The 21,752-nt window shown below is 40.6% G+C and overlaps 1 protein-coding gene across 1 annotated transcript in view; it reads left to right on the forward strand.

The window, feature by feature from the left end:
• The window catches only part of LOC118413542 (fibrillin-1-like), a 27,332-nt gene extending 5,748 nt beyond the window's left edge, over positions 1-21,584 (forward strand). The window contains exons 6-26 of the mRNA XM_035817068.1: positions 1,359-1,567; positions 1,913-2,125; positions 3,159-3,389; positions 8,662-8,775; positions 9,973-10,170; positions 10,958-11,146; positions 12,189-12,299; positions 12,858-12,980; positions 13,214-13,336; positions 13,841-13,963; positions 14,121-14,243; positions 17,574-17,696; positions 17,896-18,018; positions 18,340-18,462; positions 18,663-18,785; positions 19,014-19,136; positions 19,901-20,023; positions 20,287-20,409; positions 20,660-20,782; positions 21,371-21,493; positions 21,562-21,584. Of these exons, the coding sequence (XP_035672961.1) occupies positions 1,359-1,567; positions 1,913-2,125; positions 3,159-3,389; positions 8,662-8,775; positions 9,973-10,170; positions 10,958-11,146; positions 12,189-12,299; positions 12,858-12,980; positions 13,214-13,336; positions 13,841-13,963; positions 14,121-14,243; positions 17,574-17,696; positions 17,896-18,018; positions 18,340-18,462; positions 18,663-18,785; positions 19,014-19,136; positions 19,901-20,023; positions 20,287-20,409; positions 20,660-20,782; positions 21,371-21,493; positions 21,562-21,584 (2,887 nt within the window). The remainder of the gene's footprint in view (positions 1-1,358; positions 1,568-1,912; positions 2,126-3,158; positions 3,390-8,661; positions 8,776-9,972; positions 10,171-10,957; positions 11,147-12,188; positions 12,300-12,857; positions 12,981-13,213; positions 13,337-13,840; positions 13,964-14,120; positions 14,244-17,573; positions 17,697-17,895; positions 18,019-18,339; positions 18,463-18,662; positions 18,786-19,013; positions 19,137-19,900; positions 20,024-20,286; positions 20,410-20,659; positions 20,783-21,370; positions 21,494-21,561) is intronic.
• The last annotated feature ends 168 nt before the right edge of the window (positions 21,585-21,752 follow it).

Here is a 21,752-nt window from a genome sequence, read left to right on the forward strand (position 1 = left end):
ATACTATGTTTAATATGCTACCCTAGGATGTGCTTGGAGATTAAGGAGAGCCACACATTAAGCACGTGCGCACATGCAAGTTCAATAATCCACCACAGCTACAGAGCAGAGTAGGGTTCATTCCTGGTGTGAGCGGATCAAAAACCATTCAGATCCAGATGGAGTATCCCGAGGAGCCTTCGTAACCCCTATTCTCCAAGCAGAGGTTGAGTCGCGGAGATAAAGTAGTAGTCTGGATTTTTACTGGAGCGCGAGAGTAAATTTCCCGACTACTACTAGTATTATATCTCCGCGACACAACCTCTGCTTGGAGAATACGCAGCCCCTGCTTCTACTGGGCCAGCTCTTAGTCAGCATGTGAGCTGATATAAACCACGCTGTTTCTGACTTGGGGAGAAGAAATGCTCCTTCTCGTGTAACCTGCAATAACCTTCAAGTGGCCTTCGGATCTTGTGACCTGCTACATGGCGACCATGGACTGAGTAAAATCAAGTACGGATAAGCCAAGACTAAAGCAAGATAAGTAATACTAGTACTATAGTAGCTAAGCAACAATTTAGCCATCTACTTTATGATAAAGCTGATCTCAGGCAAGGCTACTACCAGACTACTACGGACTTCCGAGAAATGACAGTGTGTGCACCTGACGCCTCGGGCGTCCTCCATCGTGACACATAACCACAAGTGTAAGTCCTTGTAACGTTTACAAGTGCTTCAGTTGAAGTGTGTAATATTGGCTATAATACATGTCTATATGATCTCACGGAAGATCTTTGTGGCAATTTTCCCACAACGTTGAAAGACTCTTGTAAGCCTTTGCTCACTGTCGGTCAGAATGGTTTAAACAGTAGTCACTTTGTTATAAGGTACGTTAGCTTTTAGTCGTGAGAAGAATAGTTGATGACCTACATCATTAGAATTTTCCTCGAACTATTGATCATAAGTGCGATGTATTGCACTTGTTCGGTGATCTTAATGTATGAACTTTGTCGTCGTCTTGGGCAACAAACACAACCTTAACAAGTTGGAAATGTTTGAATCCCTCTCTGTCGCTTTCAGGTTCCGGCTTTGTCTGCTGTTTATGGCACTGCTTCCAATGAGCGATGCGCTGCTAAAACTGGTCGTTGATGGTAAGAACAAAACCGTGCTCCTCTGTGCATGCCACGAACGTTTCAAATTTAACACCTTTGATCGTCCCTTGTTGTATGCTTTCCCCATAAGATGAACTTGATAGCTCTTTTCTTGAACACTTTGGCTGAAATCTCCAATGCCTAAGTACTGAGAAACTGACAGAATTTCATCTTCACCTTTATTTTCATTGATTGTATGTACTGCCCTTGACTGTGCGCCTACTGCAGTGTTCCTCCCGCCGCTATTGCTACAGATGCCTGCCTGGTGAGGCCGAAGTACGGTCCGCCAGGACACGGGCGCGCCACGCGACCTCCCTGTGTCAACTATGACGTCTTACTACCAGAAGTGACAAGCCTCGCCACTAAACTCCCACAGTCCCTTGCGGAACTCGGCCTCAGTGAGGTAGCAAAAGATCTGGAAGAACTTCGCAACGCCGGTAGGAGGAAACATTGCTGATCAAATTATTCATTCATATGTGCTCAACATGTAAAACTCTCTTTTTTTTTACCTTAGTACAACTGAAGCTCCCTGGTAAGACAGGGAAACAAATGATTCAGTTAAATGTTAAAACTTTTCATGAAAAACGCTTTTGAATATTGTGTCACAAAACAGTACAATTTAGACCACTCAAACTAGTCAGGCTCTTGAAGTCCTTGAAGTTTCATCAGCACATGTACATGCTGAAAGATATATACAATTAATGTAGCCTGTAATGTTTTATTTGCCTTTATAATCTTGATGTTAGCAAATTCACTGTACATTTTGTAACGGTTGTTACTAGATCTAATTCAGTTCAAGGGGCCGATCGGACCAATCGATGGCGTTGGCGGCAGACGCAGGCGCCGTAGAGCAGCCACACATTGGAGTCGGGTAGGACGTGTGACCAACCTGGTCTACAACGCGACCCACAATGTGACCAACGGGGATGGGGAGCAGTTCTTTGCTTTCGCTTCTCCTCAGTTCGATAGTCTGTTAGAAAACGACACTCTTGAGGGTAAGTAGCTACCTTCTTGTAGGAACTGTTGACCAAAAGGAATTTAAAAGAAAGCATGCAAACTATTATTTCTAGATAAAGGTGAACGATATAGAATGTGAAAGTATTGTTCAGGCTACAATTAGAAATTGGAAATAGTACTAAGGTATATTCCTTTTTATAACAATTGGAAAATGTCTACATTTCCTAAAATCTTTATTTCTCAAACAAGAACATATGTGACGTTTTCACGGTGCATCTATTGTCGTACACAAAGATTGACACCATTCAGATGATGTTCTGATTGACATTTCCTAGTATTAATACATTGAAACAGTAACAGCCATCTTATGATGGTAGTTACCTCCATGAAATGTCATGGAGGTTATATTTTACCCTGCGTTTGTGTGTCTGTCTGTCTGTCTGTCAACAAGATAACAGAACGGCTGGGTGGATTGGTTTCATACTTGGTGTGTTGGTAGGGTGTGACGAAAGCTGGAAGTGATTAGATTTTGGGCCCCCTAGCGGCTTCCCTGCAGTGCAACTCCGGTTTTGCTATCTCGTGTTCTGAACAAGCTACGGTCACGATTTATGGGTGTTAGATAGCTCTTGTGCTCAGGAAGAAGTGACATAAGTTTATGCCCCCTAGCGACTAGGTTTGGGATAGCAGGGGCATTTTTGTCAAAAACTTCTTAAGTGGATAACTCAAGAAGGGAACAACGATTCATGATAGGCGGAACATAAGCGGATGCCAAATATGCAAATGAGGAACTGATTTGCATAATATATGTACATATTGCAAAATCACCTAATGACTAATGATGGGAATTTTATACTTGTGATATGTGTAAGTTAGTCAATGATGAACATCACCATGCATAAATCATGTAAATGTATCATTTGCATAGAATTTACAAAAGCTCTAAATTTTCATGGAGGTATGAGGTCGCTGAGCTCTAGTTTCTTTATGTCTCTCCTGAAACTCATATAAGCAAGTTATATGCATGTACTGAACTAGTAAATGGCATTGTTTTCCGACAATTCTGTTCCGTAGGTCCTGTTCAAAGCATGCTGGAAGATGTGGAGGGGTTTCCTAACAACTACCCAGCTACCACAGCCGAGGCGATGCCGTCCCTGGTGCAGGATTTCCGCAACATGCTCGACAGCTTCAACTGTAGCAACAACGGTCCGAACTGCAATCTGCCCCGTGGTACTGACAGCATAGTACAGTTAGATGAGAACTGGTCTATTGTCCAAAGGTACGCCCTCGAGTACGCGCCCGGAGGTATGAGGAGAGCCATACGTTTTAATATTCTCATTGTGGCCTGGCGCGGCTTTAGAGTCGTTATTCAACTCTTCATCTACTGAGAAACCATATCGTAGGAATAGAGGTGTGAGAATCTAACATACTTTGCTTTATTTTAGCAAGAGCAACAAATACAATACATATAACAGCATCAAGAATACAATTATCATAGGAACAGTAGAATTAAGGGTTGGATATCTTGAATATTATTATCAGATTGCCTGCTGTAGTTGCCACTTATGCTGTTCTTATGTTATATCAATTAATCATACCATTAATTGTTTGATTAACGTTTTCGCATTGTTATCATTTACCATGTATTTCTTTATTTATTGTGAACTCAAAGCAATTGTTATCTGATTATCCTTATTACATCGTTATCATTTTCTACGTAATACTTAACCTTACTACTTATTGTTAATTCAAATTACTTGGTTTACCTATTACATTGATTATCACATTGTATAATTCTTTTCTATGTATTACTTTGCTTTAGTACTTCAATTATTATCAATTTTGTTTAGTTTAGAGGAGGGGGCCTTATATAAGCTTCCCACGCTTCTCCCCTCCTCCTGCACATGTTTTACCCATTGTTCTTCTAATGTGTATCGTGTAATATTTTGTGCAAATAAATCAGTAAAATCAAGTCAAACAAATCATTACTTTACATGAATGTTTGTCACAATTTAGAAATAATCCGGCACTTTGTACTACGTGCATCATACGCAGTTGTCATGGTTTACGTGCGCAACATGATTATGACAATGTGTACTTTATTAAATGCTTTCGAGTATGATATGGAATCACCCTGTCCTCCTCAAGGCGAAGATGTAGTATTGGATATAACGTTAATGCTTTAATCACCCTGTTGAATAGCGATGTACATTTGTATTATACATACATATAACGTTACGCAGCAGGCGCACTTTATTTCGTAACTAGATTTTTGACGGGAACAAATTCTACTGCTATCGCTAACTCAATGCACATAAATCATTCCCCGATGCATACATGTCTGTTAACTCCCATTTTGTGGCATGCCGGCAGTGTCAATGACCCTCATACTAATGCTTTAATGGCAGTGGTTAGACTGAAAATGCTTCAGAAAACTCCAAACAACATTCCACCATTGAACGAATCTCACCACCTGTAGGGTGGAAGCCTGGAATGCGAGACACGCACGTTGATGATGCAAACTACATTGTCCAGAAATACTTCTTCTGAGGACGTCTTCTCTGAGAATATTTTCTTTCTCAAAAACGGAGTGGAAGAGGTCGGAGGTCGAGCAAAATCATAGTAAATCAGAATTCTGTGACTATACAGGAAGTTAGACCGAAGAACATGGTCACATTCGCCATACTGTCGTTACACGATCGCAAACTGATCGCATTCTTGGAGTAGTCTGGCCTGTGTCCTGCAAAACTTTGATTTTGCTGTCTTGCAAAAGGCTGCCTTACATTTTTGTGGGAAGTTGATCCAGACCAAATTTCGCGGGACTTTCACGTCACATATGACAGTGGCGGACATTTGCAGTGTCCTGTCCCTTTGTGTACTATACTATGCGCTACTATTAGAAAAATCCATGGTATCATCTCGTCGCGCAAGTTTTAACAAAGGCTCGCAGGTTACACCCATGTTAGGCACCCGCCCCGTGACGATTAGTTATTATCACAGACGCACATCTGTGTTCACTAATCCTTGGAGTACAGTGATATCTGTAATTATCACCATTCCCTATAATCATTAGCGATTTGGGCTGACGTTTAAGACGTTATTTAGTAATTTTGAGAGAAAGAACAAATATCAAGCACGTAACCCTGGTTCTGTCTTATCATTGTGTACATGGACAGCAAGGGGACTTCTATTCAGAACTCGTGTAAAGAAGAAAGGTTATCTTTCTAAAATCACAGCGTTGTCGTAGGTCATGATCTCTAGCCCTATTTGTATCATATCTACAAAAATGTTTTCTCTGAGATAAATACGGCTACTAATTAGGGTTCCTGGAACAAACCTGGAGCTTCTACGTTTTGCGGAGAAGAGGGATTATTATTTATTATACTACGGCACGCTAAGACGACTTACTGTCAGCTCTGAGGAAGTCACATAATCCTAGAAAGATGGTCGGCAAAACCTACACACAATAGTAGGTGAAATGAGCTTGACGTCACTAAAGGTGAATGCATACGTCCCTGAAGGTCATCCTATTTTTATCGAGCATTAAATAGAACACACCCTGTGCCGACGACAGTTACGACAGAACACTTCGTCTGAGACGCGTCGGTTGGTTCGTGGCTCCGATCCGCCAGTGTGCAACCATGAGGTGAGTAAGAAATGTGCTACAACGCTTAAACAATTGTTGATAGGACAAATGACCTCAGCTTTGTGGCATTGAGTTACCTTTACCCCATGCTGATCATTTGTATTTCGTGGGAGGTACCGCAGGGCTGTTAGTTCGCACAAACAGCTGTGAGTGTTTTGAACAGTGGGTAGTTCTAAGTGTTCTAACTTAGCTTGTTAAAGAGTTCAGAGTCTTTGGTTGAATCTGATGTGCAGCTCACATGTTAATCGTATACTTTGAGTCTTTTTAAAATTGTGCTGGTTTCTGTGAATGCGATTATCCCTATTTTTTCGTATCCTTTGTTACCCATTCGTTTCGACAGGCGTAGTTGGTACACCAAACATCCTCTAGAAATGTCTCTAATGTTTCTTCTTGTTTATCATACTGTCCTATCATGTTATCTTCAGATGAACGTCGCGTTAATCTAACTAAATTTAGTCGATTTCAATCAGTATTTACACATCAAGACAAATCTTCAAATGCCTGTTCATCAACCTTGTCCTTCTTTCATCGTCTTTTGTTTTCAAGTTTCATGTTGTCCCGTTGATTAACAAGGCCCGCTATTATAATTCGTATGATATATTTTGTTAATAAGAAGATGGAATTCTCTAACTAGACAGAGCCGGCCCAGGGAGTTAGACAATAGGTCACATTCGCCGTACTGTCGCCGCTCGATCGCAAACTGATAGCATTCTTGAGGGAGTCTTGCCCGTGTCCTGTGAAACTTTAATTTTGCTGTCTTGTCACGGAAAAGGCTAACTAAAATTTTTGTGGGCTGTTGGTTCTGTCACAGTGGCTTAACAGTCGTTCGACGACATATAAGAAATATGAAGGCGGCCGTACCGTGGCAATGCTCCTGTCATAGCCTGGAGTCCAGCCTTGTTCGCTTTGTTCCGCTCCCGAAGATCGCTACTTATTGGCGAGTAGCGATCTTCGGGAGAGGAACCAAGCTAACAAGGCTGGACTCCAGGCTACTTCTGTCACACAGCAGGCGACGAGCCTGCGAGCTCTGAATTACATTGTCAGTAGCAATATGTCTGGTTTTCTCCCTTTTTTTAAAGGTCGACCGATGGTTACCAATGTCTTTTGACCCCGTCTGTCAGTAAACAAATACGGTCGAAGCTCGTCGATTGTCTGTCAGGGGGGCTTAATGGCCTGGATGATATTTAACTGGAGTCAGCAGTGCCCCACGTCCCGGGTCTCGCCCTCGGCTCTCTTCGTTCCCAACTTGCGTACAACTGGTGCATTTCAGGGATCAATTGGAGACGAAGTTTACCTCACCGTCGGTCCCGCGCCTTGATAGATAGGCCCACACCCAAATTTTATCACGATTACCATTTTTGAAAGGCTGTAATTTTTAATTTTGACATCTATATGTCGGTTTGTATAGTATAGTATAAGTACTGAAAATTTCACCTTTCTACAATATCGTGAAGGTAAAAAAATTGGTTCTCAAACATGCTTCCGAGAGCGTTTTCCCCATAGTTAAGCACTGAATTCTCAGTGACCCCTGCCCTGAGAGGGATAAAGATAATAGTGAAGATTACGTTGATAGTACGTGTACGTTCCTGTCCGTGTGATCCGCCAGTCAAAGTCTTGGGAACACAGCCGGCATATCCCTTTCTCTACCTTTGGGCCTTGCTGTTAGATAAGCCTGCCGCTGTGATTGATATAAAAAAAGCGGTGGAATACTACCAATCAACAATATAAAAAAGGTATCGCTATGAGACCACAAAAAACACAAAAAACACCATGAGAATCAAGACGTGAAAATTATAGTTTCCACGTCAGCAGTTGACAATTATCCAAATCGTTTCATGACAACGCCCCAGGAGAAGACCAATTTACGCCTCAACGTAAGCTGTTTGATACTTAAATTATACACTTTGTCCTAATCACTGTCTTGGTGAAGCAACCCAACCGTGTTTGGTACAAAAGCTGAAATTAGGGATAAGGAACGTGGTGTTTATATGTCTTCATTCAGTCTACATTAAAAGGTTTTAGTAATTATCTGTTCGAACTCTTGATTTTGTGGTCACTTCGTCTTTCTCACGCAATACTCCACCGTTTGGTTTGCGGTGTGGGTAATGCTGCAGCGGTAGGCTACTCGATCCTGCGATGTTCTGTATTGGACTTCTCTTACGTACTCTAAGCTTAAGTACACTAGCCTGGTATCCAGCCGTATTATAGCTCCCGAGTCTCTTCTGCCCTCTTGGCAAATGGTAAAGAGGACAGAAGAGACTCGGGAGCTATAATACGACTGGATACCAGGGTATGAGTACACAACACAACACAACGCAACCACATTTCAGCTGCTACATGACAGAGAACATGTCGTTGACTTTTTTTCGCTATTTTGTTCGAAGTTGGTGTAACGTACTCTAGTTTCTTTAGACGCTTACCAAACATTACATAACATGAGCAGCAATCGAGCCCAAATAGGCTTTGTTATGCACATGCAGACGCCATTGTTGTTGACATACACTGCCTGTATACGTTGCGATGTAATCTTTGTCATCAACACATTATCTAGTGCCACGTCGTTATCTTTGAAATTTCCTCGTAAGCGCAGTCATTCAGCTCAACTCTGTGTCATATTATGGGATTGTTGTCATGCTTTCACGTAATATGGATGGCAATCTTCCAATAGATCTTCTGGGGTGTGGCTTTTAAGGTGCGCTGCAACCGCACCGTGTCAAGCTTGCGTCACTGCGGGGTTCGTTCACTGCGTCACTGTTTTGTTATTCTCTCCGACGTTTTATAATTAAGATATGGCATAATACGTAAAAGTACGACAAAATACACAAAAAGAAAGAAAATGTATCTCTGAAATTCGTTGAGTATCTTTCGAACCCCGCAGTGACGCAAGCTTGACACAAGTGATTCTGCAGAGTCTGCCGTTAAAACGTTTAGCCAGGAACATCAGAATTCTGAAAAAAGGTGTTTTGTTTGTTTTCAGGGTCACGAACATCTTCGCTCTGTTGTCTATTGCCATGATGCTCCATGCGACTGCTGTCAGCGGAGCACGTACGTTATTCAACTTACTCTATTCGCATTACAATTAATTCATTAAAATATCAGAGTGCGCTACGTATGGGCGTGAACCATCTGCATGAGGCACAGAGAGGGCGAAGAACATCTCCAGGCAGATTTACCGGCGGCATAAGATAGTAAAGGCTGGTTGATGGTTACTCCTTTGGTCAGCTACACTCCTTGGCCAACGGTAAATCTGCCTGGAGCTGAGAAGGACAGAGAAGGACTGATTATGAATATTACAGAGGTTACCCTTATACATGCGAGACAGCTTTTATAAACGGAAAGCCTATTCTCTGATTGGCTGACAGCTAATTTTTTTGGGGGGGGGACGTCCACAAGAACTAAGAGTGACGGGTAAAAGGTACATCTAGACAGACAGTTTTGCTGTTGGATGTCCCTGCGTAGGAGGATGCTAAAGTCCCCGACCCTCTAGTTGAAGATGGTACTACGTGTTGGTGAACTGGGTTTAGGGGCGTCGAATAGTCGTACCCTATAGCGTTTACCATCCACATTTCAATTGAAATATGTGTACGAGTATGTTACCGTTTTGGCACTATAGCTAGTACTGTTTCTACTTCGCACAATCTGCTATCATGTTGCAATGTTACACATAACTACCCGGGTTAAAATTTTTCAAAAAAATTACAAAAATCAACTGACCTGACGTATCATAGTAAAAGCCTGCCGACCTGAACTGTTTTTATTCAACCGCTGGCATTTTTTGGCTGGCAATGATGTTTTCGTGTATCTTTCGAGGGGGGGGGGGTCTTTGGGTGGTTACAAGTATTTATGGGCGGTTACACGTATTTTTATGGGCGGTTACATGTATGATTTTGGGAAGTTGCATGTTTGTGGCCGGTTACGTGAATCTCCACACACTGTCACTATCTGCAAGCACGGTTTCATGTATCTTTAATGTACATGTGTTTACATTATGAGCTGTTACATGTGTTTTTATCAACCGATACGTATATAGCTGTTAATATCTTAATGTAACGTTATCGAAATTTTGTGTATTTTTACAGGACGGTTTCATGTATTTTCTAGGCGGTTAGTGAAATCTGTATGGACTGTGTCATGTTCCTTTATACATCACATGTGTCATTAACTATGATTACATATGTTTTGCTTGCTATGGCCAACCGGTAATGTACTCATGAAGCAAACATTTTGTTGTTGTTTTTACAGCCAGATGTCCGGGTCTGACTCTACTAGACACAACATCTTCGTGCAGCACAACACCAAACACTGCCGGGGAGTACTCCAAAGGCACCATCTGCAACTTTGAATGCAGGTCGGGCTGCGTTAGGGAGGAAGGGTCAAAAGTGAGAGAATGTAAAATCCGGCCTATACGGTGGGCGGGAGGACGTGGTCTCAAATGCACATGTGAGTACACAACATTTAAGCATATTTCTTCCACATAGTTTTTCATTTGTATTCTTTCGTGTAAACTGCACGATAACGTGCACTTCTAAGATACTAGTATTTCAGCTCTATTCGTGGTCCATATAAGTAGATTAGCAAAGGTGCGGTAACTTTTGTACCGTCAACTAAAACAACAAAATAGACGGGGAAAATTGTAAATACTAAACAGCGAAAAATTAGTTAATCTGTAATACTACATTTATGTTAGCTAATTGTGAGATTCAGTTACTGTAGCTTTTTTAAGAACGAATCAATCTTTGACAAAAGGTAGCCATGTGCCAGAAATATTGACAATGAATGACTTTCGAAAGAAATCCCTTTAGATCTACTTAGACTACATATAATGTCTACAAGTATTTAGATAGAGATCTACATATGCTACCTTTATCGTCCATTCCCTGTGATGAGAATTGATTTACAATTGTGCAACTTTCTAATGGTGTTGGTGGAAAATGATGCTTGGTACTTTGTATTATCCCTCTAAAGTCTGTTAACTTTATGGTTGCTGTGGTACATAGCATTTGGCGTACATTAACTGGAAATTTCGGAGCTGAAAGACAACCAGTCACTATGAAGAATAGATAAGAATATTACCTAAACTTTATCATGATAACATTGAATGCAGGAAAACGATGCTACCTTACGTATACGAGACTGTTGACGAGAATATTACAAAAATTAGATGCACGCATAGTGTGCTATGCAAGGTTTTGTCAATGATGATTTATTTATTTGATTCCTATCCTAGGCACCGCATGCAGCACCAACGCCGCCCACCCAGAGGGCTACACCAGCGATTGCGATTCTACCCGAGCTTCATTCCCAGCCGGTCACGTCTGCAACTTCACATGTCCGGAGAATCACTACCAGACTGGCGGGGATTCGGGGATACTGTGCGAGAATGGAGCCTGGGCGGGGGAGGACCTAGTGTGTGAATGTGAGTTGTTCCGCAATGTGTCTCCTATACAGACTGCTAACCTTCTTAAGAACCAAGTATATTTTCAAAAAGAACGAAACGAATTGATTTTGGGGGTGGAGAGGAGAGCAACAGACTTTGATTTTGGTATTGCTGTGCAACGAGCGGAAACCATTTTTTTTTATTAAAACACAAAAAGACAGATTCTAAAGCCTGGTGTATAATAAATGTCTTTGCTGCCATTGTACTCCCTACATATATCTATTCAATTATATACACTGGCGCTGATTTAGTGATCAGAAAAGAGGTTTAACTATAAACAGGTGTCAGACGATAAGACATCACAGAAAAAAAAAGATTTAACTTTCTCCCAACAGACTCACCAAATTTGCGACCCATTCCTTGGTCTTCCCGGGATAAGGTAGCAGAACACAGTTTTCGGCCTATGGGGATTTCTATAGTTAAGGACCACAAGGTGACTGACATCGACGTTGATAAAATCATAGCAGGGTGCAGTTTTTAAGCACGACAAACTAATATGTTGAAGTCGAGGGTATAAGCTACCAAAATAATTGAAAAACAGAAAAAGCTGTCGTTTTCAATTTTTGTAAAGACTTCATTTAAATGGGGTCATGCGGGGTCATGCGGAACTGCAGCCGACTCACAAGGGCAGGCAGCTGTAAAGGTCACGCGCATTCATACACCAAATGGACAAACATCAAAATCTTACACATACCACCTGAAAGTCGACTTCTTATACTACCATATAGCAAAGCTCATCCCCCGCTGTCTTTCACGTTACGGTGTTTACAGGCGCTTCCAGATTTCGGCCGCACTACTTTCTTACCCCTACGTAGTCGCGGATAAATACTGTGGGCTGCGACCATAACTGGGGACCCGAACACCACCCGAAAGTGTGACGTGACACGGGGTCAAAGGTGATTGAAAGTTGGTCCAGGCTCCTGTCTCGGCTTAATGAGGGCTAGATCGTTTTTCTGTAACAGAATCTACCAACACAGATAACCTGTCATTATAACATATATCGACTCTTTTTCTTCTCCAGTTGACGACTGTTATTCCGCTCCGTGCGAGAACGGCGGGACCTGTATTGACGGCGTGGATAGCTACAGCTGTAACTGCACGGCAGGATGGAGCGGGGACAACTGTACAGTAGGTACGTTTGATCGCGCGCAAGTTATCGCAGTTCTCTATACAGAAGGCTGTCATCTTATACACAAGGATTTATCTCAATGGACCTGAAGTACAAATTCAAATGCATCATGACATGTGGCAATCCCTGTGTGGCAGATATAGGAAAATATATCAAAGAAGTTTTAGACATTAGAAATTCCTCAAATGATTGCAGGAGCCTCGAATTATTGAAAGAAACTTATCCCTTACTAGTTATGTAGATGCCATACTTTGTACCTCGTACAATCGTTGTGCAATAAAGTTATGTATCTTGTACTGATGATGGCACTGACGGGAATGTGTGATAGCATGCCACATAAAGTCTGCACTACCCTAACTGGCTCTACCTGACTTGCTGATGTTGTACGTTGTGGAATATAAGCTTATCTATCTACACGTGTATAGTCTCTCCATGAGTGTGAGTGTCCAAAAACCAACACTTTGCTAGTAGCATGCAGCACGATCCCACGATGCCAACATCTGACAAACACACATATCACTATACATGTACACTGTCTTAAGCATAGATTAAATTTTCCAGATGTCAACGAATGTGAAACCAACAACGGTGGATGTGAGCACACCTGTACCAACAATGAAGGCAGTTTTGAATGCTCATGTGATGCCGGCTATGTCTTGAATGGCGACGGCTTGAACTGTGATGGCAAGTTGCATTTCGCTTTTTAGGGTTAACATTCGCAGTCAATGAAGAGGCTCTTAGATGTTTATGTTTTAATTAATTAATTATATGTATACATAACCACATATCATATATAAATGAATACATTACTGGATAATAACTAACATGTCTTTTTAAAAGATGCACTGGTTTTCTTTCTTCAGTAATCTGTAATCCGAAAACAGTGCAGCATGATTTCAAGTCCGACTTTTTTTCAGATATCAACGAATGTGACGATAACAATGGTGGCTGTGAGCAGATCTGCATAAACAACAATGGCAGTTTTGAATGCTCCTGTCATACCGGCTGGATGCTGCACAGCAATGGCTGGGCCTGTGCCGGTGAGTCCATTTGTTTACAGAGGGTTACCGTTCGCCTAGCTCACTAGTGGTATTGTCACTGCTTGACTGTGGGGCAATGCGTTACATATAGACAACACAAGTCACATGCATACAGTCACATTGTAATTGTATACATCAAAATGCAACAATAGTTACTAGCCATAATACAATCTAGGTGTCACTGTCCTTCGACTTGATATCCCTAAATACGCTGTTTAAAAACAGTTATGTGTTACCCCGCGGATAGATTTAAACTAGCGTTACAAGTGAAAAGGGTCACTGTAGTTTGCCATGATGCTCGCCCGTTCAGTGAACCATTTAGGCTGGAATGTGTATCTAGTACGGCCATGGATAATACGGAAATGGACTCTACATATCAAATAGATAAATACCATATGATATCGAAAGACAACCTGTCATTTAAAAAGTGTATAAAGATTTCTTTCCTCACAGAGAACAACGAGGAGCGTGAAATGATTTAAAGCATGGATGTCATTTTTTCAGATGTCGACGAATGTTCTCCCTTCAATGCTGGCTGTGAGCAGATCTGTCATGACTTGGATGGTACTTTCGAATGCCTGTGCGAATCTGGCTACGTCTTGAATGACGACGGCTTCTCGTGTGATGGTAAGAGGCATTGCTTCTGGATACGAGTCAAGTAATGTTCAGCCATACTAATGTTCCTCATTGTTAGTAAACAATTTGATTATATGTTGAAAATGATAAAATACAAGTTTATACTAGTACAGGGCATGACAAAATCGACCTACGTGTTTTTTTTCAGATATCGACGAATGTGCAACCGAGAATGGTGGCTGTGAGCAGACCTGTACAAACAACGATGGCAGTTTTGACTGCTCTTGTGATGCCGGTTATACCTTGAATGGCAACGCCTTCGACTGTGACGGTGAGTAGCGGTTGTTTGTCAAAGAAGTTTGTCCAAAAGTCAAAGGAGTGTCCGTGCAATGTCAACCACGCTTTCAGAAATCCCACCTGTATACCCAATAGTCATAATAGGCATACTTTTAATCGTAACAAAAAGACACAATTCTGGTAGAAGACCCGTCATTTTTAAGGCTATTCATTAAACGCTGTCTACACTGTCTTTCCTTCCCAGGAAATTATAGCACAGGGCGAGAAAATGGTTTAAGCATGGTGTTCCTTTTTCAGACATTAATGAATGTGACACTGAGAACGGAGGATGTGCGCAGACATGTACAAACAATGTCGGCAGTTTCCAATGCTCTTGTGATGCCGGATATACCTTGAATGGCGACGGCTTTGCTTGTGATGGTGAGTCGCGTTTGTTCAGAATATGGGTCAAAGAATGTTTTTGCATGCTGCCATCCCTTAGGGAACTGATCTGGACCAGACGATGGCACCCTCCTCTTGTATCGTAATTCATGAATCAACAAAAATACTTCTTAAAACGTTACTCACAGGTGCACTTATATTTTCCTGTTATCAGGAAAATAGTACAAATCATAAAGAAATTAAGTATGGCTTCTATTTTCAGATATCAACGAATGTGACACCGGCAACGGTGGATGTGAGCAGACCTGTACCAACAATGTTGGCAGTTTTGAATGCTCTTGTGATGCCGGCTATGACTTGAATGACGATGGCTTGAACTGTGATGGTGAGTAGCATCTTTTGATGAGTACCAGCCGACATGGTGTTTTGCCAAGCTGATTACACTTCTCGATAGCAATGTAGGGTGATAATTACATCGATGCCGGCTTTCGCATTGCAATACATCTAGTAGGAATGAATGTTCAGAGAAGGATAGTTTTTTCCTTTCTCCGCACAGTGATAAAGAGCTCTTGTTTTTTGAATTCATTAACGAATATGCTAGTGACATCGGTGATGACACGACTTGCTCTTTCATGTGTAATTGTCAGTAACGTCTTAAATGAATGACAAAGAATTAAATACTACTTTATATCTTTTTCAGATGTTGATGAATGTGCAACCAATAACGGTGGATGTGACAACACCTGTACAAACAATGATGGCAGTTTCGACTGTACCTGTGATGTAGGCTACGTCCTCAATGGCGACGGCTTGACCTGTGACGGTGAGTCGCATTTGTTTTTCCACGCTATACACACTTTTAGAAAAATGATTTCTATCCATCGATGATATGCTAGTAACACGCAGTTACATTTAGATAAAGAATAAATGCGTTAATAAAAAGAAATCTTAATCAAGACAAAAGATGACTTACTAATTTTTCTTCCGTTCACAAGACAATAACACAGAGCTAATTCTTTTCAGATGTCAACGAATGTGAAACGGGCAATGGTGGATGCGCACAGACCTGTACGAACAGTGACGGTAGTTTCGAGTGCACCTGTAATGACGGGTATACCTTAAATGGTGACGGCCTCGCCTGTGACGGTGAGTTGAATTTGGTTACACGGATACGTCTGATAACTGTGTTGCTATACTACTGACGCAAACTATACTCAATCTGCCACAAATATGTATTCAAATAAGTTGCTTTATCAGAGTACAAATAATTTAGATAGAGGAGATACCCTATAAAATTTACATGAATACCTAAATGCTGAAAACTAAATTTGCTCCTGTTCTTACAGTTTGATACAGATGTTGCATTTTTCAGATATCAACGAGTGTAACACCAACAATGGTGGATGCGAGGGCACCTGCACCAACAATGATGGCAGCTTTGAATGCTCTTGTCCTGTCGGCTATGCCTTGAACGGCGACGGCTTGAACTGTGATGGTGAGTGGCATTCATTTTGCCATGCTTATCACGTTTTCAGCAAATTACCTTGTATCCAAAGACATCATTTTTGGTACTGAATTGTGATAGAAAATTGAATAATATTGTTATTGGTAGAAAACATGTAATCATGTGTGTAAATCAACGTAACAGATGCTTTTGAAACGTGCCATACATGTAATGAGTATGACCATAGCATCAGAAAACGAGCCATCAAAACTGGACGTCTTACTGCAGTACCATTTGCAAATGGCTCAGTGCACTGTGAAAAAAGCAATTCACACACCCTCACGAAGTATGGGGAAGTGAGGTTGGGCGACATGTATAGATGGCTCACCACAAAAGACCCACCATTTTTTGGCAGTGAAGTCCAGAAATATACAGGGGCAGACAGTAGGGTAGGCTTAGTACCTGCTTTTATGGTGGCAATAATCCAAATCTACTATGCAGAAAAATGTTACATGCATTCGTATAAGTGAAAGAATCAAATAGATGTTTGAAAATGGTTCTACGTATATTTTTTGCACATTAGCCACATTCAAAATGTTTCCAATCTATTAAAATGAATTCCAATTAATAGAAATTATCATTAATTGTTTCTAATTTAGTTGCGACTTAGATATATTAGAATACTGTATAAAAAATACTATCTTAGTGAGCACAGGCACACACCGACACATTGCCAAGAAAGCATGGCTTTCTTGGCGAAGATACAATATGGTAATGAAAGAGTTTTAAGTACGGTATTTAATTTTCAGATATCGACGAGTGTGCAACCAATAACGGTGGATGTGATGACACCTGTACAAACACCGATGGCAGTTTTGACTGTACCTGTGATGTCGGTTACACCTTGAATGTTGACGGCTCGTCTTGTGATGGTCAGTCGCATTTACGTTTCATTTCAGTCAAAGAGAGCTTGGCCATGCTACTATCGCTTTCAGTGAAGTAATTCGAGTCAACCAAAAAAATCTTCTTGTTTTATTGAAAGTAATCGGGAAGTGCAAATTATTGACAATGTCTTTTTTTATAGCCATATCGTGTTTTTTCCAGGACAATGGTACAGATGATAATATGATTTCAAAACGGATTTCATTTTTCAGATATCGACGAATGTGCAACGGGCAATGGTGGCTGTGAGCAGACCTGTACAAACAACGATGGCAGTTTTGACTGTTCTTGTGATGCCGGCTATACCTTGAATGGCAACGGCTTCGACTGTGACGGTGAGTCTCGGTTGTTTGTCAAAGAAGTTTGTCCAAAAGTCAGAGAAGTGTCCGTGCAATGTCAGCCATGCTTTCAGAAATCCCACCTGTACCCAATAGTGATAATAGGCATACCTTGTATCGTAACAGATACTCAATACTGGTAGAAAACCCGGCATCTTCAAGGCTATACATTGAACGCTGTCTACACTTTGTATTTACTTCCCAGGAAAATATAGCACAGGGCGAGAAATGGCTTAAGCATGGTTTTCCTTTTTTTCAGACATTAATGAATGTGACACAGGAAACGGAGGATGTGAACAGACATGTACCAACAATGTCGGCAGTTTTGAATGCTCCTGTGATGGCGGCTATACATTGAACGGCGATGGCTTGAACTGTGATGGTGAGCATGAAACATATCTTTATGTTTAAAAAGTGTAAATGGTTCTTCAAGGCTTAAGGGAATTGATCTGTACCAGACGATGGCACGCTCCTCTTGTATGAATCGTAATTTATGAATCAACAAAAATACTTCTTAAAACGTCACTCACGTCACGCATATTAAATAGTACAAAGCATAAAGAAATGTCTTCTATTTTCAGATATCAACGAATGTGACACCGGCAACGGTGGATGTGAGCAGACCTGTACCAACAATGTTGGCAGTTTTGAATGCTCATGTGATGCCGGCTATGTCTTGAATGACGATGGCTTGAACTGTGATGGTGAGTAGCATCTTTTGATGAGTACCAGCCAACATGGTGTTTTGCCAAGCTGATTACACTTCTCGAAAGCAATGCGGGGTGATAATTACATCGATGCCAGCTTTCTTATTGCAATACATCTAGTAGGAACAACTAACTAAAAGATTAAATATCAGAGAAGGATAGTTTTTTCCGTTCTCAGCAGTGATAACGAGCTCTTGTTTTTTGAGATATTAACGAATGTGCTAGTGGCATTGGAGATGACACAACTTGTACTTTTATGTATGATTGTCATCTTAAATAAATGACAAAGAACTTAATACTAGTTTATATCTTTTTCAGATGTTGATGAATGTGCAACCAATAACGGAGGATGTGACGACACCTGTACAAACAATGATGGCAGTTTCGACTGTACCTGTGATGTAGGCTACGTCCTCAATGTCGACGGCTTGACCTGTGACGGTGAGTCGCATTTGTTTTGCCAAGCTATACACACTTTTAGAAAAATGATTTCTATCCATCGATGATATGCTAGTAAAACGCAGTTACATTGAAATAAAGAATAAATGCGTTACTAAAAGGAAATCTTAATCAAGACAAAAGATGACTTACTAATTTTTCTTCCGTTCACAAGACAATAACACAGAGCTAATTCTTTTCAGATGTCAACGAATGTGAAACGGGCAATGGTGGATGCGCACAGACCTGTACAAACAGTGACGGTAGTTTCGAGTGCACCTGTAATGACGGGTATGCCTTAAATGGCGACGGCCTCGCCTGTGACGGTAAGTTGAATTTGGTTACACGGATACGCCTGATAACTGTGTTGCTATACTACCGACGCAAACTATACTCAATCTGCCACAAATATGTATTCAAATGAGTTACTTTATCAGAGTACAAATAATTTAGATAGAGGAGATATACCCTATAACATTTACATGAATGCCTAAATGCTGAAAAGTAAATTTGCTCCTGTTCTTACAGTTTGATACAGATGTTTCATTTTTCAGATATCAACGAATGTAACACCGGCAATGGTGGATGCGAGGACACCTGTACCAACAATGATGGCAGTTTTCAATGCTCATGTGATGCCGGCTATACATTGAACGGCGACGGCTTGAACTGTGATGGTGAGTCACATTTCATTTTGTCATGCTTATCACGTTTTTAGCAAACTATACAAGTTTGTATACAAAAATATTTTACTTGGTACTTAAATGTAATTGATAAATGGATAATATCGTTATTGAAAGAAAACATGGGTACAAATCAACGTAACAGTTGCTTTTGAGGCATGCCATACATGTAATTAGTATGGCCACAGCATAAAAACCGGACGTCTTCCTGTAGTACCATGAAAAACTGCCAGGTGACCACAAAATACCGACCATTTTCCAGCAGTGAAATTCAGAAATATACAGGGGCAGACAGTAGGGTAGGCTTAGTACCTGCTTTTATGTGGGCAATAATCCAAATCTACTATGTAAGAAAATGTTGCATGCATTTGTAAATATTCCTACAAGTGAAAGAATCAAATAGATGCTTGAACATGGTTCTACGTATATTTTTTGCACATTAGCCACATTCAAAATGTTTCCAAACTGTTAAAATGAATTCCAATTAATTGAAGTTATCATTAATTTTTTCTAATTTAAAATTATTGCGACTCTGATATATTAGAATACTGTATACATGTAAAAACCCTCTTAGTGAGCCCAGGCACACACCGACACATTGCCACGAAAGCATAGCTTTCTTGGCGAAGGTACGATATGGTAATGAAAGAGTTTTAAGTACGGTATTCAATTTTCAGAAACAATTTGATAATAAATGGAAATACATTGTCAAGTTTATACTAGTACAGGACATGACAAAATCGACCTATGTTTTTCAGATATCGACGAATGTGCAACCGAGAATGGTGGATGTGAGCAGACCTGTACAAACAACGAAGGCAGTTTTGAATGCTCTTGTGATGCCGGCTATACCTTGAATGGCAACGCCTTCGACTGTGACGGTGAGTAGCGGTTGTTTGTCAAAGAAGTTTGTCCAAAAGTCAAAGGAGTGTCCGTGCAATGTCAACCACGCTTTCAGAAATCCCACCTGTATACCCAATAGTCATAATAGGCATACTTTTAATCGTAACAAAAAGACACAATTCTGGTAGAAGACCCGTCATTTTTAAGGCTATTCATTAAACGCTGTCTACACTGTCTTTCCTTCCCAGGAAATTATAGCACAGGGCGAGAAAATGGTTTAAGCATGGTGTTCCTTTTTCAGACATTAATGAATGTGACACTGAGAACGGAGGATGTGCGCAGACATGTACAAACAATGTCGGCAGTTTCCAATGCTCTTGTGATGCCGGATATACCTTGAATGGCGACGGCTTTGCTTGTGATGGTGAGTCGCGTTTGTTCAGAATATGGGTCAAAGAATGTTTTTGCATGCTGCCATCCCTTTCAGTATGTTACACATGGAAATGTAAAACATCTACTTTCACCTCCATGAAACGCAGGTTTTGTAATTACTTTTTATTGCTGTAATTGCGATAATTCTAAGATTGTATTACTAAAATAACGTTGTACTTGTGAACATATATGTTGCAGAGAAATGTAAAAATATCAGAAGTAGTATGAGTTTTCTTTTTCAGATGTCGACGAATGTGCAACTCTCAACGGTGGCTGTGAGCAGACCTGTACCAACAATGACGGCAGCTTTGAATGCTCCTGTGTTGACGGCTATACCTTGAATGTCGATGACTTAAACTGTGACGGTGAGTCACTTTTGTCAATAATGATATCGATCAAATTACTGTTTTGTCATATTTATTACTTTTGATTCTTGAAGCCAACAAAGTTATATCCAATGTAATAAGATTCTTTTTCGTTCCTTTCAGATGTAACAAAGGAAGAAACAAACACATGGATAAATACATGAATAAGTTATTGTCGTTTCAAGGCTTAAGAATGCAATCCCTATCTTTAGAAAAAAAATACAGGACAGGAAGGATTCTAAAAATGGCCTACATTTCTAGGTGTCATAGAATGTGCCACTGAAGGTCGCAGTGGATGTGATCACTAATGTTTCTTTTTTTTTTCTTGAGCAGTTAAATATGACAGCATTAAGAAACCTATAACACGAGCTTTATATTTTTCAGAGATTGACGAATGGGCAAAAAAGGTGTGTGTGACGTGGACTGTACAGACCGAAGGCTGTTTCCAATTAATTTTTTTACAAAGGATTCATTTTTAAGATATCGACGAATGTGCAACCAATGATGGCGGATGTGACCTGGACTGTACACATACAAACACTCAAGACAGTTTCCAATAAATTCAAAGCAAGTTTTTTTATTTATCAGATATCGACGAATGTGCAACCAATGATGGCGGCTGCGAGGACACTTGTACGAATAATGATGGCAGTTTTGAATGCTCTTGTGGTGTCGGTTATACCCTGAATGGCGATGGCTTCACCTGCGATGGTGAGTTCATCTATTATAGGCGTAATTTATGATATTGTATTTTCATGTATGTACTTTTCGTATTCGAGGACGATTGGTGCGACAAAAGTAGAAGTATACATCAGTTTCGCAATGCTGCCAACGCTTTCGACAATATACTCGATTGGTATGGTAGTAGGCCAAACATTCAAGCATATATCTATGGGCTTGTCTGTTTGAACGAGTACTGTTTCTTTCGTTCTCACGAAAAGATGATAAAGAGCATCAAAGACATTTGATT

The sequence above is a fragment of the Branchiostoma floridae genome, chromosome 4, assembly GCF_000003815.2.
Source record: "Branchiostoma floridae strain S238N-H82 chromosome 4, Bfl_VNyyK, whole genome shotgun sequence".
NCBI lineage: Eukaryota > Metazoa > Chordata > Leptocardii > Amphioxiformes > Branchiostomatidae > Branchiostoma > Branchiostoma floridae.